The sequence below is a fragment of the Rhinatrema bivittatum genome, chromosome 4 (genome assembly GCF_901001135.1).
Source record: "Rhinatrema bivittatum chromosome 4, aRhiBiv1.1, whole genome shotgun sequence".
Classification (NCBI taxonomy): domain Eukaryota; kingdom Metazoa; phylum Chordata; class Amphibia; order Gymnophiona; family Rhinatrematidae; genus Rhinatrema; species Rhinatrema bivittatum.
In genome coordinates, this window is record NC_042618.1 from 219,595,543 (window position 1) to 219,611,776 (window position 16,234).

The 16,234-nt window shown below is 45.5% G+C and overlaps 2 protein-coding genes across 2 annotated transcripts in view; one reads left to right on the plus strand and one right to left on the minus strand.

Annotated features, from left to right (window-relative positions):
- LOC115090520 (sodium-coupled monocarboxylate transporter 1-like) overlaps positions 1 to 2,495 on the plus strand; it is a 96,007-nt gene extending 93,512 nt beyond the window's left edge. Inside the window, exon 15 of the mRNA XM_029599721.1 lies at positions 2,196 to 2,495. Coding sequence (XP_029455581.1) covers positions 2,196 to 2,327 — 132 coding nt within the window. The 3' untranslated portion in view covers positions 2,328 to 2,495. The remainder of the gene's footprint in view (positions 1 to 2,195) is intronic.
- Positions 2,496 to 12,504: 10,009 nt separating this feature from the next.
- Positions 12,505 to 16,234, minus strand: part of ANO4 (anoctamin 4) — a 339,950-nt gene continuing 336,220 nt past the window's right edge. Inside the window, exon 31 of the mRNA XM_029599722.1 lies at positions 12,505 to 13,163. The gene's annotated coding sequence lies outside the window, so the exon portion shown is untranslated. The remainder of the gene's footprint in view (positions 13,164 to 16,234) is intronic.

A 16,234-nucleotide genomic window follows, 5' to 3' on the forward strand; every position in this document is an offset into this window, starting at 1 on the left:
GCTTGCTTTCTACGCGGTTATTTTCTACACCTTGACCAGCAATTCTTCTTTTCCTGGCTAAACAAAAGCTTAAAAAGAACATTCTTAGGCACACCTGTACATTTAATTGCTCTCTGTTAAACAAAAGATTTACCAATCTAGACACCTAAGAAGAAAACCGCATAGGAATCTGTGCACTAACAAGTGTTAGGGTAAATGCCTGCTTAATCGTGCATTAATGCAGGCAAAAACTCCCACCCCCTCTCTCATCATGCACAAACTCCCATGTCTGAAGCACAGTAGTAAGTGCTATTCATATGCACTTTAGCACTACCACTGGTTCCCCAATGGTAACTCTAACACATGTACAAATGCCGAAACCTAAATAAATGTAATTATTAGGTACTCATTAGGTATCATTTTTCAAAGGCATCCAGTCACATTATTAATGATTAATGTGGCTAAATTCTTCCACTTGAACATTGGCCCCACAATGCAGCCAAAAGAGGTGAGGCCAGGCATGATTAGGGCAGGAAAGGGAGAGTGTACATACCTGTACTTTCCTGTACATACTTTGCACGTGCGGGAAAGCAGGTATAAGATTGAGAAGTGTTTTTGTGCCCGCGATCTTCGGCTAATTCAAATCTTCAAAGGGGAACCCTGTGAGGATTATCCCTTTGAAAATTAGCTTGCAGGTGAGTGGATGCAAATTATCTGCAATTTTTCAAACTTTCTTCCTTGACTGCTCTACAATGAATGGGAATTATATTTATGTATTTATTTGTAATATTTCTATTCCACCCTATAGTAAACAAATTATGCTAAGCAGAACACAGCGATAACATAAAATACAGCTTATAAAACAGACATAACAGTTCATAAAAAAATCGAATTAGAATGAAAATAACAAAATCAGTTAACACCAGTTGCAGTCTCCTTGAAATAAAAGACATTTCAACTGTTTTCTGAAAAGCTTAATGGCCTGCAAGGAACACATTTCATCAGGTAGGGTGATCCATAAAACAGCACCTACGACTGTTAATGCTCAATTTCTAGTCTCTTGTAGGTGAGCTATTTTAATGTTGGGTACTGCCAGTAAATGTGAGCTTGCAGAATGCAGTAATCAAGCAGGACAGTATTTGGTAAATAAGCAAGTGCTCTCTCCTGTAAAGATTTAAAAACCATTGCCAAAATCTTAAATTTGATCTGACGAGCAACCAATGCAAATGTTTTAATAAAGGTGTTCCATGTTCCCTCTTAGGAGCATTACGAACCAAATGGGCAACTGAATTTTGCAAAAGCTGTAAAAAATGACATTTTGGGAACTCTACCTAAAGGAAATTGTAGTAGTCAATTGTTGTGAAAATAAATGCCTGGACCAAGGTTCAGAAATCTGGAACTTCCAGATACGCGCAAGGGGGTGCACATTTGTGCATCTTGCGCGCCGAGCCCTGCGCGCGCTGCCCGTTCCCTCTGAGGCCGCTTTGATTTGGCCTCCCCCTACCTTCCCCTCCCTAACCCCCCCCCCCAGGCTATCTACACTCCCCCTACCTTTATCGCGAAAGTTACGCCTGCCCCACGCCCGCCTGCGGCCACGCCCCCGGAACGCCCCAAATGACGCGCCACCGCGCCACACCTCCCCCCATCACGCCCCCCCAGGAATGCCCCAGGACTTGCATTTCAATACTAGTGATATTAAAGGACACACCGTGTTATGATTGTTTGATGTATCACTCCCATTCACGAATGGGACTTAAGAGTTAATTAGTTAAGAGTTAAGGTTGTTTCTCAATTGTGCCGATGATGGTTGATACAAATCTCACTTGCACAACTATGACCAACACATTCTGCTGTTACAGCGTTTCTGCTGGCATAAGCTGGCATCAGCTAGTGCCATGTTGAGGTTGGCTGTCAGCGGGGCAGGAGGCGGGGATGCTGGGAAGCGGGCATCAAACCTGGGCACGCTGGCAGTGGTGAGAGAGAGTACCGGGGCCTCCATAGGAGACATGTTCCTTTTCCCACTGCAGTTGTTCCATCTCTGCAGCAAGGGGGCCCTCTGGCTAACACTGCAGTTCCAGGGGATTGTAGGAGGGGGACAGTTCGAGGCAGGGAATGTGAGATCATTTGTTGACAAGATTTCCCACTAGTTATTCAGCTGATGACCACCACGTTGTTGTTTAATTGTGTTAATCACAATAATGATTTTTGGTTTTCAGGTGGACAACATTGAAGTCTTAGATTGGAAACCTTACCCAGCCTTAGATGAAGGAATTGATAATCCAGCCTTTAACCAGGTGGAAACGAAGTTCCCAGAAAATAAACAGCAACTCAGTGATGCTCATATATGACTTTCTTCGGAGTAAAAGAAGCAGCCTACAATGAGTTTCCCTATAGGTTTTGTGTAAAACAGCAGTTCAGTACAACTAACGCGGAAGTTGTTGCCGTTGAAATGCTCCAGACACCATCTAGTTCTATAATATACACTCTTAGAGAAAATAAAATGTACTTTTTGTTTAGGATTTTTTCATTTTCTCTAGGTTTTGCACACTTGGCCAGCTTCTAACTCAGGGAGCTTCTGTTGGATCACAGATTCCCTTCAACATCAATGGATCAGGTGGATCAGAGGCGGGGATCTTACAAGTTTCTGGCATGTTCAAGCCCGAAATTATAGAAAAATTAATTTTAATAGAAAGTATTTTTTTATGTTTAAGGCTATAAACTGATATATCTTAGTACTATATATCTTTGGAGAAACAGTTCAGCCTATCAAACACATCCCAGCTGACTAGATTGAAGAACTTCTTAAGAAAACATAAAGTTAAATGTTATTTTCAGGGTTGTTACAGGTTCATTTATGATTGTACAATGTCCTTCCCACCACTGCTGACTTACCAGAGCCAAAGATGTATTTGTTTGAAAGAAGGACCTGGGGGAGATCTACTGTTATTCACACAAAGTGAAAGCAATGGAAACATTATTTCTCTTATAATTTCGTATGACGCCTTTGCCAAGGACTTCTTCCAGATGAATGTTAGCAAACATTCGTTAATGGATAAATTGCAAAAATCAAAGAGAAAGGAGCTGGGAGCCAGTGACTGGCCAGGTGAGACCTCAACATGGCCACAGAACTGGTGCCCCTGAGCCCATCCTCCATGAAAACGTGGACTATCTGCATGCGTCTCCAGCTCTCACCCTCCCGGCGCCACCCCCCTCTACTTTGGTTTGGAAGGGGGCGGGGTACTCGGGGCTTCATTGCGTTACAGGCTGAGCCTGAAGACTCCTCAATCCCAGTGACAGCCTCTACACACCAGCCAGAAGAACAATGGTGGGTGGTCCAGGATGGGGGAAGGGGAACTAGTGACCGGTGGCCTGTTTAGGTCAATCACTGACACCCCCCCCCCCCTCCACTAATCTGTCTATTTTATTGTATTGAACTTTCTATTTAATCTGATTTGCAATGTGTTATGTTTTTATATGATATGCAATTTTATTGGAAACTGCTTTGATTATGTATAAAATAGTGGTATATTAAATTCAATAAACATAATCTCTGCAACCGTTTTCCAGGCATCTGAGCCTGCTAAGTCAGAGAATTCTCATAGACTGGGAGATGCTTTGTGGAGGTGAAAGGCAAGGCTCTCTTTGGCTCAGCTTGGATAGAAGTGGGCACAGCCCGGGCTCACAGTTTGAGAAACCAGGCTTTAAAGACTGAGGGCAGGGGCTCCATTTCCTGCCTCCATCACAGAGCGGTTTCTATGGCTGAGGCTGGGCTTCTCCCACTGAACAGCGAAGCGGTCCAGACACCTTCAACCGTTTACACAGGGTCAAGCCTCCACCAATGACTACTGTACACCGCATCTGAGAAGAGGATGATGATGATGAAAAAGGTGGTAAAAAAGTGAAGGTGTTTTGGGGGGGGGGGGGGGGCAGGAGGCTGTAACAGCATCTCTGCCCAGAACTGGAAGGTTGACTTCTTTGGCTAGCTCTACAACACAATGGGGAAATCCCCCGAAAGATGAAAGTTATAGGTAAGTAGAGAATAGTAAGGAATTGCTGTGTGCATGGGTTATCTAACCTTTGAATATTATCTTACATTGTTTGCTTGTATGCTGTGGCCATGCATTCCACTATGGCAGTCATCTCTTGTTCTTTGAATCAAGCTTGTATCCAGTCTTTTTCAACAGGAAATGAGGGTGGGGCCGGGGGAAGGGAAGAGGGGAAATGGATGTGATAGGAGATCAGCCACTGATTGTGTGACTGACAGCACTGGAAAGGCAAGATCTAAGAAATGAAATTCAAGGAACTGAAGAATTAATAGAAGCTCTCTTACAAAATTGTGCACCCCTTGCGCGCAGCAACCCTGGATTTTATAACACGCACGCGCCTGTGCGCGCATGTTATTAAATCGGGCGTACATGTGTGCACGCTGGGTAGCATGGACGTACATGTGCACGCGCTACCCGGCGCGCGCACATGTACGCCCAATTTTATAACATTTTAAAATCGGGCCCTAAGTGCGCTTGCACGTGTAAAGCCTATTGACAATTCAATGGCATATATTGTAGTAATTTTCAAAAGCCCACTTGCATGTGGAAAGTGCATCTACACATGTAAAACCCAGTTTAAGGGTGTAAATCCTTCCGAAAATTACCACCACAGAGGGCAAAAATTGAAAGCCCTTTCAACCTGTAAAATGCTGTTTTACCCATGTACAAGGGATTTTTTAAGAATTATTTTTTACCCTCTGTGCAGGTAAAACTACTCACACGTATATCGGTGTAACTCTCCCTTCACCAGGGCTCACCTTCAGGTGCTGCAGGGGTGGGAAAAACCTGTCTGCAGCCCCCACACTGGGGAATACATGGGGTCCAGGGGACTCCCCAAAGCGTTGTCCTCACCTAGGCTGTGTTCCAGTTTCAGAAAGCAGAATTTATTTAGAGTCCATAAAATAATCTCAGTCAAGAAAAACAGTAGAAGAAAATAGAGATGTGAATCGTGTCCTCGATCGTCTTAACGATCGATTTCGGCTGGGAGGGGGAGGGAATCGTATTGTTGCCGTTTGGGGGGGTAAAATATCGTGAAAAATCGTAAAATCGTGAGCCGGCACATTAAAACCCCCTAAAACCCACCCCCGACCCTTTAAATTAAATCTCCCACCCTCCCGAACCCCCCCCCAAATGACTTAAATAACCTGGGTGTCCAGCGGCGGTCCGGAACGGGCTCCTGCTATTGAATGTTGTTGTCTTCAGCCGGCGCCATTTTCCAAAATGGCGCCGGCTGAAGACAACAACATTCAATAGCAGGAGCCCGTTCCGGACCGCTGCCGTTCCGGACCGCCGCTGGACACCCAGGTTATTTAAGTCATTTGGGGGGGTTCGGGAGGGTGGGGGATTTAATTTAAAGGGTCGGGGGTGGGTTTTAGGGGGTTTTAGTGTGCCGGCTCACGATTCTAACGATTTATAACGATAAATCGTTAGAATCTCTATTGTATTGTGTTCCATAACGGTTTAAGACGATATTAAAATTATCGGACGATAATTTTAATCGTCGAAAAACGATTCACATCCCTAGAAGAAAATAATCAGCAAAATAGTCCAATATGCACAGTGAAAAGACAGCTTCTCGATCCAGTCCCAGCACGGGTTACTCACTTTTTTTCAAACAGCTTGAGTCGCTAGTCAGCAGAACTGTCCAACAGTCCCCCTCAGGACCCCATCCCTCCTCAGGCCCCAGATAGACAAGAGAGCCTCCTCCTCTTCCTCTTTCCACACTTTGGCAGCAGACTTCTCCAGAACAAGGGCAACTCCTTCCAGACGATCTACGCGATGTGCCAGAGTGATTGAACCGTTCTCTCTAGCAGATCAGCAAAGCTCCCAAGACAGGCAACACACTGAGGGATGCCCCCCCTAAGCTCAACACATACTACCTTCACAAAACTCTCAAAATGCCAGAAGCTCCTCCCAACTGCCTTGTGGAAAACCCCTTATATCCTATTTCCCAGACCCATCCCCTTTGGTAGAAGGCACCCCCCATCACTGAGCACATGCTCACAGCTCCCTGAACCACCCACCATGGGAAAGTTCTATATTTTACTGAGTGGCACCTTTCTGGCCAACAAACCAGACAAGGGTATGATGATAAACCTGATGATGCCTAGTATGATGGTCTAACCTATAGTCACCCTATATGATATTTCTTTGCTGAGGTGGATTTATTACTATTTGATTTCTGGGCATCCACTCATACGTTGTTTGAGAAATTGATGTTTGAACCTTTCTAGTCAACCCAGGCGAGGGTTGCATCAGCAATGCATGTACTTTTACCTGCTTATCTTTGGAGGTGTTCCCAGGTCAGGATTAGTCAAAGGAGACACTTAGGGAGGTCTGAATAATCAAACTTTACCCATATAGTTTTGCCTCAAAAAAGTACCCACATAAAAAGCAAACCCAAAGTACTTTTCAGGAGGCAATGATCAAAGCAAAAGTGCCCCCATAAGTTTGCTTTGATTGTTTCAGCAAACCCTCACAGGTTAAAACTACCCACGCGTGGCTTTCCTAGACCACGGGTACTTTGATTGTCTACCCCTTTGTGAACAAAAATGTGTTTTAAAATGAGGTTCGACAATAAAAGTAGGAGTGGTATGGACAAGAAGTTATTGGTAAAGTGAGAGTGGGTGCACAAACAGCCAGATGCAACCACACCAGAAAAGAGTTCAAATCGGGTTGTTGTGACTGGTAAGCCACAAACAAACTCAGGCAGGAAGATAAGCAGGGATACATAGACCACTTCAGGTCAGCTTTAAACAGGAATTCAAAGTATTTATGTAATGGCTCCAGAGGCGATCATGTCTAAAATGTGCAATTAGGGGTAGATTTTAATACCTACGCGCGCCCACACATAAAATCAGGGGTCGGTGCATGCAAGAGGGTGCACAGTTGTGCAACTTGTGCATGCCGATGCCCATGGCCTTCCCCGCTCCCTCCCCCTAATCTAACCTTCCTACCCCCTTCCCCTAACCTATCCCCCCCAGCCCTATCCTAACCCCCCCCCCCCCCCGATCTTTGTAGGTGCAGGTTGCGAGCGCCGGCAGCCCGCCGGCACGCGATCCTCCGGCATAGCCGGAAATGGCCGCTGTGCCGGGAGCCTCTGACCCTGCCCTGCCCCACCCCCTCCCTTGCCCCTTATTTCTCAACATTTCTCAGATTCGCACAATGTGCTCCGTATACAGATATTCAATCAATCTCCCTGTTTCATGATGCAGATGTCCTCTGTTTTTCATTGTTCCCAGATATCTCTGTTCACCTACTCAGGGTTTCCACCCTGTGTTATCCTGTTATACTCATTCTCCTTGTTATGTCTTTGCTCATCATTGTTAATTTTTGATATTTTTAAATTTCAAACATCGTTCAATGTAACACGTTGTTCTGTATGTAAACCGGAGTGAAGGCAACTCTGCTATACCTCGGTATATAATAAAATGCTAAATAAATAAATAAATAAATAAACAAATAAATAAATATTTCAGAGTCTTTGGAAATCGCTGCCCCTTTAATACCCATGGATGGACCCCAGTAGACCTGCTCCATACGAAACCATAGCTTTAAGCCTGAGATGGCATTTCATTACATCAGGCCCTAAATCTGCAAGATAATGTTTTTCCAGCTTCCCCCGATTATGGGTGTGCCTGCACCTGGGAAACCTGTTTTCTGTCAGCCTGCTTTCTAGCCAGGCCCTGCTCTATAAAGCAGGAGAAGTGCAAACCCTGATCTGGATTAAACATACGCAGTCTCTATGAAACTCTGGTTCGCTTAATTCTCTACCTGTTACAATGTCCCAGATATCACCCAAATGAGAGCCCAGTATCAGCGAACTGAGTGGCAAGAAGGGAGAGATAGAAGCAGAAGACCTAATCAGGAATAAAAGTGGGTAAATTCAACAGGGGCGCAGCCATGGGGGGGTGTGGGGGATGGGAAGAGATGCTTGGCGGCCTCTGTCCCCTCACTTTTGGTTCGGGGGCCCCCCCTCTCTCGTGATTGTCCTCCATTCCACTCCCTCCAACGCCTCCCACCTACACTTTCCCAAGTTCTAGCTGCATCCATCCAGCGGCCAATTCTAATTTTGAACAGTGCGGCTGCGCAGGCGCTCAAAACACAGCACCTCCTGAGGTGCGCGGGATGCCTGCTTTGGAGGCGGAATCCTTTGGCGCTGCTGCTGCCGCCACAGGGAAATCGGGATGCTGGATGCTGCAGAGGGTGCTGCCTACATAGCGAGCAGCTGCCGATGGTGCAAAGAGGCTAAGCAGCAACCCCTGAGAAAGTGGAAGTTGGAGTCTGCACGCTGGGTATGTGAGCCGCTGCCGCTGCTGCCTCCTCCAGCACAGCCCCAGCTGCCTGCGTACCAGAGCCACCAGTAGGAAGTCATTCAGGAGATTTAAAAGGGGCAGATTGCTCGGGGGTGTCTAAACAAACAAATGAGTGTCCGGGGTGGAGGGAGAGGGGTTTGAGAGGAAGGAAAAGAAAGGAACAAGCATGGTTCAGACCTGTATGCCTAGTGTCCATCCATATTAACCTTGGGTCCCCCTCAAAAAATGAGTCCTGGCTGTACCCCTGAAATACAGATGGGTGATAATGAAGAATTTCCTGATGCTGCAAGGAAGAATAAAAAATGAAAGCTGAACACTGCTGCATACTTCCATTTCCCATTCCCATGCAGAGTTAAGAAAATGCCATACTGGGTCAGACCAAGGGTCCATCAAGCTCAGCATCCTGTTTCCAACAGAGGCCAATCCAGGCCATAAGAACCTGGATTATTTTTATTTTGCAGTTAGATTTTTTTCTGCATGTTAAGGACATTTCTTCAGTTTGTCACAGGAAAAGAAGAAGTTCCACCCAGAACTGAAGGAACCTACTTTCTGGATTGCATGGGTGTGTGCGTCTGTGCTCTGTGCATATGCGTGTGCAGGCCTGTCCTGTTTTAAATGTTTTATCCTAAGTACATCTTTTTTTTTTTGTTTGTTTTACCGGTGGTGTTAATATTCTTCTTTACTAACCCAGAATCCTGGAGGTCTACTCTAGTACTGTTTCCGCAGGGACTTACTTTCTTTCAGCAACTACAGGGTTAACCATGGACCTAGAAACCAGCTGGAACCAGTCTGGACTCAGATATTTGCAGGGAGAGCAGGGAACCAATCAGGATTTATGTGTAAGAGCAGAGAAAATTGTTCTAGCACAGTGCGCATTGGGGAAAAATGTGAGGCAGGGAGAGTATGGAGATCTTCCTTCTCCCTTCTGCTACAGAGATTTTGGGTTAAACAAATCATAAAGGGGCAGATTTCTTAATAGGCAAAGTAGACAACCCCTGGGGTAACCTACGGGTGGCTGCCCCAGGGGTTGGGGGTGGGGGGTCAGTCACTCTGTGGGCTGGGGTTGTGCCAGCAGAGATTACTTCCATCATCCTGCACCTACTTCCTGTAGGCACAGCCAGTCGGGGGTGGGGAGGGGAGGAGCTGGGACTCCCCTTTTGATGACCAGGATGGCTGCTGGAGGGGGTGGCTGGCTGCCCATGCCTAAGAGGAACCAGCAATATAAATGTGGATGAAATCACACCAGTTCCAAGGAATTAAAACTGAGTTCACATATTGATCAGCTAACAACTCTGATGCTGGAACAGGGGTGACAGTGAAGGCAGTCATACAGAACAACCTGGAGGATTTCTGCAGGCTGTGTCAGTCCAAAAGAGATTTGCACTTTCAGCTTGAAACATAGCACCACCTTGGAGCAGAAAGCTGAGACAAGACCTTTTTCCCCCCCAGTGCCTAGCTACCCTGAGGAGAGATATATCCAAGGATTGCAATAAGCTAAAAAAAAAAGATTTCTTGAGGTCACGTGACGTAACGGTGGGGTAGGCTGTGTGCTGCCTGGCTCCGGACCCCCACCTCCCATTTTTCTTAAATTTCACAGACTCCCGCAGTGCGAAACTGACCAACTTGTGCTGAGCACCGTACTGCAATCAGCGGGCTCCGATCGGGGGAACATTTGTGTTTCTTCGTTGCCATTTTATGGCTTCTAAACCCCGGCGCCGGGAGCAGGACAAGCTAAAACCAGTGAGCAGCATATTGGCGGCGCTCCCGAGCCCGTCATATTCCAAACCTGCCTCATGGAAAAATATGTAGAACGTATGGAACTTTCTTGGAAATATCGACCTTTCCTACAAATTTGGGACCTATACCTGCAATATCTCTCTCTCTTCGAGCACAAAGTTTAATTTTGAAGATGTTACTTTACCACAGTCCATAGATGCTATTAGTTAAATCTGCGATTTGGCTCTTGATGTCTGCCTTGATAAGTGTAGAGGGCGTTGGGGGTGGGGGAGCAGGAGATACTGGGGGGAAACGAACTGTATTAAAAATGAGCATTATTCTTATTTTGTATTGCTAGCTGAGGTGTTCACCTTGGCTTATGTTTGTTACATGGTTCACATTTCATTAATAAACATATTTAAACATAAAATATTTCGTTGCTATATAATAGTTAGTTATGGGGAGGGAAATTTTGATACTGTCCAGGGTGCTGGCAGGCGCACAGTGGCAGGCCTGCTGCAAGCTCATTTTCATTGGGAAATGCCTCACTACATTTGAAAATGCAGGTGCTGTGCTCCCATGCACTTTGCACCTGAATTGAAGTAGGTGCAACATGCACGCATGAAAGTATGCGTAGAATTTGAATAGGCAATCACCGTGTGCACTTTCCCTCCCCTAATCTAATCCTACTCACTTTTTATACAAAAACGGCATGTATACTTTTATTTGCATACCGATGGGAGGTGTGTGGGTGTTGTAGGGGGGGGGGGGAGCCATTTTCAAACTGCATTTTTAGGTAGACTGAATAAAAGGGGCCACACAGTTCCCAGGATGCTCTCAACACCCCAGACCTCTGATTCTCTCTGCTATCACATTACACATGTAGCTCCTAGGATGCCAGGGTTCACCAGTAGGGTATAGACCTCTGAGGCCCTTACTGCAGTGGTGGGGATGCACAATGCAGTCTCTCAATCTCACCTATGTCTCAATTAATGATCAGTAGATATTCACTGAGGAAGAATTCAATATGCTGGGAAAGGCACCGAATAACACAGCAGAGAGCCAGTAGTGGTATTCAACAATAAAGAAAGAATTTAATTCAACGTGAAAAATAAAATCCAAGCCAAGATTGCAAAGAACAAAAATAATAAAAGGATGACTACTCCCATGGCAACACTCTCTTTGCCCATGGTGCACTTTATCCCAAATTTCCTTCGCTGGTCTGAATCCGTGTTCAGCACTCTCTCCCTGTAAAGGGTGGGAAAACTCTCCTCTCTCACTGATATAAGCCAAAGAGAAATTTCAAAAAAAGGGAAAAAAATAACTCCTTGGCTTCAAAACTGGAATCCCCTCCCCAAATTTCTGCAAACCAACAAGCTTTGACCCTGCGGTTGACTTAGTGCAGGGACACGCACTGCGCTAGCCAGCCCCTCCAGCAAGGGTGTGTCAGACCCCACTTGGGGAAACTGGTCAAAAATCACCAAAAAAAAGACCCAGCTTCTTCAATGCTTCAGACCTGCAACAATCTTCCGAAGGCTTCCACGGATCGATTGTGAGGCCTCCCAAAAGCACCAGCCTCCAATCCAATTCCCTCCTCTCCAATCTCCAGCCTAAGAAGGTCTAAAAAGAAAGAATATATATGTACATATATATATTACATCTCCTGAGCCCATTCCAAAAAGGAGAAGGCCAAAGACCAGGGGGAAGGAAACCCCAAAATGCAAATAACCTCCTGTAGCCTAGAAACCATTTAGTAATGGTGTGGAGTCACCAAGTCAATATTACCCCAGAAGAGGACAATTTTTAGCTGACCACAGGGCTTGCAGTACCGTGGGTATTTTGTAACTGTGGCTGTAAACTCACGTTCAAAAGGAAATTCTTTGTGGAGCTTCCTTTTGAAAACAACAGTTGGTGTGCACAACATGGGCACAATGTTCCTGCCTCCTTTGCACCTGCATTGAATTATTCGCGGGGATATGAATATATGCAGTCTCCGCACACACTCTGCTTCCCCTAACCCTGCCCCCTTTTCCTGCACGTCGAGGGACTGGGGAAGAGAGACGATGATTGTGTTGGTTGGGGGGGGGGGGGGGGGGGGAGTGGGGAGCGGGGTGTTGGGAGAGAGAAATGTGGATTACATAAAGATGTTAAGGGGGCCCGCACAGGCTGATTCTCTCCACGCCCTGCACCACCTTAGGTCAGTCCTGGGAATGGGAAGATAAAGTTGGAGGTCAGGTAAGGTCTGTGGTACCGCAGCAGGCCAGGAAAACGGGCACACTGGATAGGCCTGCTCGTTTTATGTGCCATCAGTTTCTCTGTTTCAATGTGGAAAATTAATTCACCAAGTTAAAAGAAAAGACTGCATCGTATCCTTTGAAGAACAGATATTTGTTACAAATCTTGCCAACACGCACAAATGAATTTAGCGACTAGGAATCCAGCACAAATTTTTCATATGCATAATTTATTTTCCAGGTTTATTGCATTTGCATCACATTATGCAATCATTCAACATGGCTTTATGCTGATGAACATTTTTCTTTAAAGCATGAAAATTAAACAATCTTCTTCCATATTTTAGGGTATGTACAAATAAGCAATCTCTATATATATACTTTATATATCCCTCTCTATATATGATATATAACACATTATATATATGGTATATAACATCATACAATTTTTTTCAGAAAGATAAATAAAAAACGCAATCAAAATGTAAACAGAATTTCAGTTTATATTTGGTGGCAAGATGTTAGATGAGGTTATAATATGAACGGATGCTAAAATGAAAGGAACCAGGTTACCACCAGGGGGGCCAAGTGCCCAAAAGGTAGCAGACTGGCTGAAAAATGAGAAACCAGTCCCAGAGTGCGTGTTTTCTCAATAAACATCTCCACCCGTTGACATACTTGTTCCATTGCCCAACGACCCCTTGCTTGCTGGATTGTGGAATGAAGTCACAGTAGATCCTTTGTGATGTGCTAACCTGCTGGTTACATGAAATGTCTTTGTCATGCTCCAAGGTGGCAGATTTTCATTCTGCAGAAGGTATGCTATTGTTCTGGCGGGGCAGGGGGAGGTAAACAGGATGCAGGTTGTTCACCTGGAAACAGTCGCAAGAATGAAGAAAGTATTAAATCAAGCCTTGATGATTCTAGTTCACTATTTTCACAAAAGAACAGGGGGGTGAGAGTGGGGGTGGGGGGACAGTCACTGTGCAATAAATTAAAATAATTGGTCAATTAGAAATGAAATCAGAAGGGTCAGTTTCCAAAAAATGCTCACCACATCACTTAGGTGGCCAAATTTTGGCTTGCTAACATTTAGGGGACTTGACAGCGGCCATTTGCCGCTGTGCCCGGGATTGCGGGCCGGCCATTGGCCAGCGCGCGCAACCTACGCCAGCCCGGAGGCAGACGCAACTTCTAAGTTAAAGGTAAGGGGGGGCTATAGGAAGGGCTGGGGGGCGGGTTAGGTAGGGCAAGGGAGGGGAAGGTGGGGGGAGGCGGAGGGAACAGAGGAAGGCTGCGTGGTTCGGTGCGCGCAAGTTGCACAATTGTGCACCCCCTTGCGCGCACCGACCCTGGATTTTATAATGCGCGCGGCTGCGCGCGCATGTTATAAAATCAGGCGTAGATTTGTGTGCGCCGGGTGGCACGCACAAATCTACGCCCGCGCGTAACTCTTAATATCCGGCCCGTAACTCCTTGCTGCATGGGGACATAATGACTGCACACAAAAAATGTGCAAGCAACTGCGAGTAGAACTGTGCCCTCTGCTGAGTACATCTTATTGCATTGGGCTCTCGTTTTTTAAACATTGGCTCACTGGTTTAAATTTGTTGCATCAAAGTTACTTTCAAAGGGCTGTAGTCACTTTTTCTAATGGGGATCATGGTGCTCACCTTTTAAAAATGACTTTGGCCTCCACTAATATCTGCATCAGCCCATGTAACAGGCATGGCATCTCATTTATCCTATTCGAAGCCTACTTTTACTTGCATTCGCAGCTTTACTCCACACCTCTGTCATACGGGTCAAATCACTACTCACACTCTCACACATCCTTTTTGCATGCGCACCCTTTTCAATATATGTGTAACCCCTCTTGCCAGGGGTGACACTTCATGCATGGAAATAAAGCACGGGTTCATGCTGTGGGGGGCAGGTTTCACCTCTAAGGCCCAGGGGATCATACTCAGAAAAAAGCAAAAGAGTCATCACACTGAGTGTTGCGTTCTAAACAAAAGTGGAGTTGACTGAAAAAAAATGAAGAGTTTGGCAGTATGAAATTTGAAACAGTCCACAGTACAAAAAAAAAGAAATAAATCAGCCTCCTATATAGATTAATAAGCACTTGTGCAGGCCTTAAAGAACTCTCCCAGCTTTCCCCGAAGGTGTCTTCTCCCTTAAAACCTAGGGTTGCCAACTGGCTCCAGATTTTCAGGACAGGTTAATCCAGTCCTGGTTTTACTCCCCTACATGCAGAGATTTGTAATCTTGCTTTTTCTTAAGGAATGCTCTAGGGAAATGAGAACAAGTCACTGCATGCAATAGGGTAAAACCAGGACTGGATCAACCTCTCCTGAAAATCTGGAGCCAGCTGGCAACCTTAACCTGTTCGGACCTGGAAATCCACTTTTGCCACACAAACTGGCCGATGCAATACTATGTGCTCAGGCTAGTGCACAGGTTAACCCGCGGTTGGACTTGCATCCATAACCCCTTATGCAATAAGGGGATAAGCGTGTTTAAAAAGTACGTCCAAACCAGCACACAGTTAATAGTGCTCATGCTCATCACACGTAAATACCATGTTGATGAGGTTATTAGCTAGTATCCCCTTATGTAAAAAATAAATGTGCACCCTATGAACATATTTTAACCCTCAAAAATTAATGCCATCCCGAAGCTGCATTAAGTCTTGAGGAGTCCCAAAAGTTTAATTGAAAAGCAGAAAATACTGCTTTTCTGTGGTTCATCCAAATTAATATCTTGGCAATATTAAGTCGGAGCAACCACAGAAAGCAGCATCGTGAAAAAAAATGTCTTGCTGGAGGTCAGGTTAGGAAAATGGATGCTCAATTTACGAGCATCTGTTTTCCTAACCCATGGCTGTGCATGGGCTAGGAAATGGGACGCTTGTAAAATTGAGCGTCAGTTTTCTTAACTCACGCACAGCCACTTCTCCTGGGCACCTGATGCCAAGGAGGTGCAAGGGATGCACAATTTGTCCTAGCACCTCCTTTTTAACGCAGCAGCTCATTTGCCTACTGTATCGCATGCCCCGGAGAGGTGGATGGGCCCCTGTTAGGAAACTGGGCGTTCAATCATGAGCTCCCGTTTTTTCCCACTCAGATATTGCATCGGCTTGAAAGTAAAGTAACACTCTCTACCTGATGGTATGTTCAGCTTCATAGATGATTCCTTTATACCTTGTAACAAGAAAAACCCTTCTTCCACTGCACTCAGGCAGATGGAGTAAAAGCTGACGTCACGGATATATAGTACTGCGCTGACATCAGCCCACCATTATTCTCTGTCTCCAGTAGATGGTGGATGCATTTTCCTATCGGGGATTGCTTGTAGTAAAAAAAAAAAAAATAAAAAAAAGAAGAAAAAGCGAAGATTATCGCACCGTTTTTACTCCTGAGGTGTCACCAAGTCCCACAGTTGAGTGCCTTTAGTCCTGTTGCCTTTTTCAGTCTTGGACTTAAAAAAATAAAAATAAATACGCGAAGAGATTGACAGAAGAGGGAGGATCATTAGTGAAGGCTTTAGCCCTCTCCCCCCATTGCTGGAGACCCGGTTGTTCTCACAAATAGATGAAACGATTGAAGACAAGGGAGGCTCGGCAGTGAAGGCTTTCACCCTCTCCCCCTGTAGCCAGAGACCTGGTCGTATTCTCAGCAAGGACCAGCTGAGCTCAAGTAAAAAAAAAAAAAAGTAAAAATAAACAAAGACGAGCAGAAGGCAGAGAATAGAGAGGTTTTATTCCCCTATTCCTTTTGTACCAGATCTTCCTCCCTCGGCATGTGTGGTCCGCGTCCTTTCCTTCTTCCCTCTCACTTCTCTGGGGAGTTTAGTGAGGTGGGGTGGCGGTGAAAGTATGGCAGGTTGAGCAGCCTCTGCCTAGGCCCCACTCCCAGGCTTGATTTTTCGAGCTGTGTGGTAG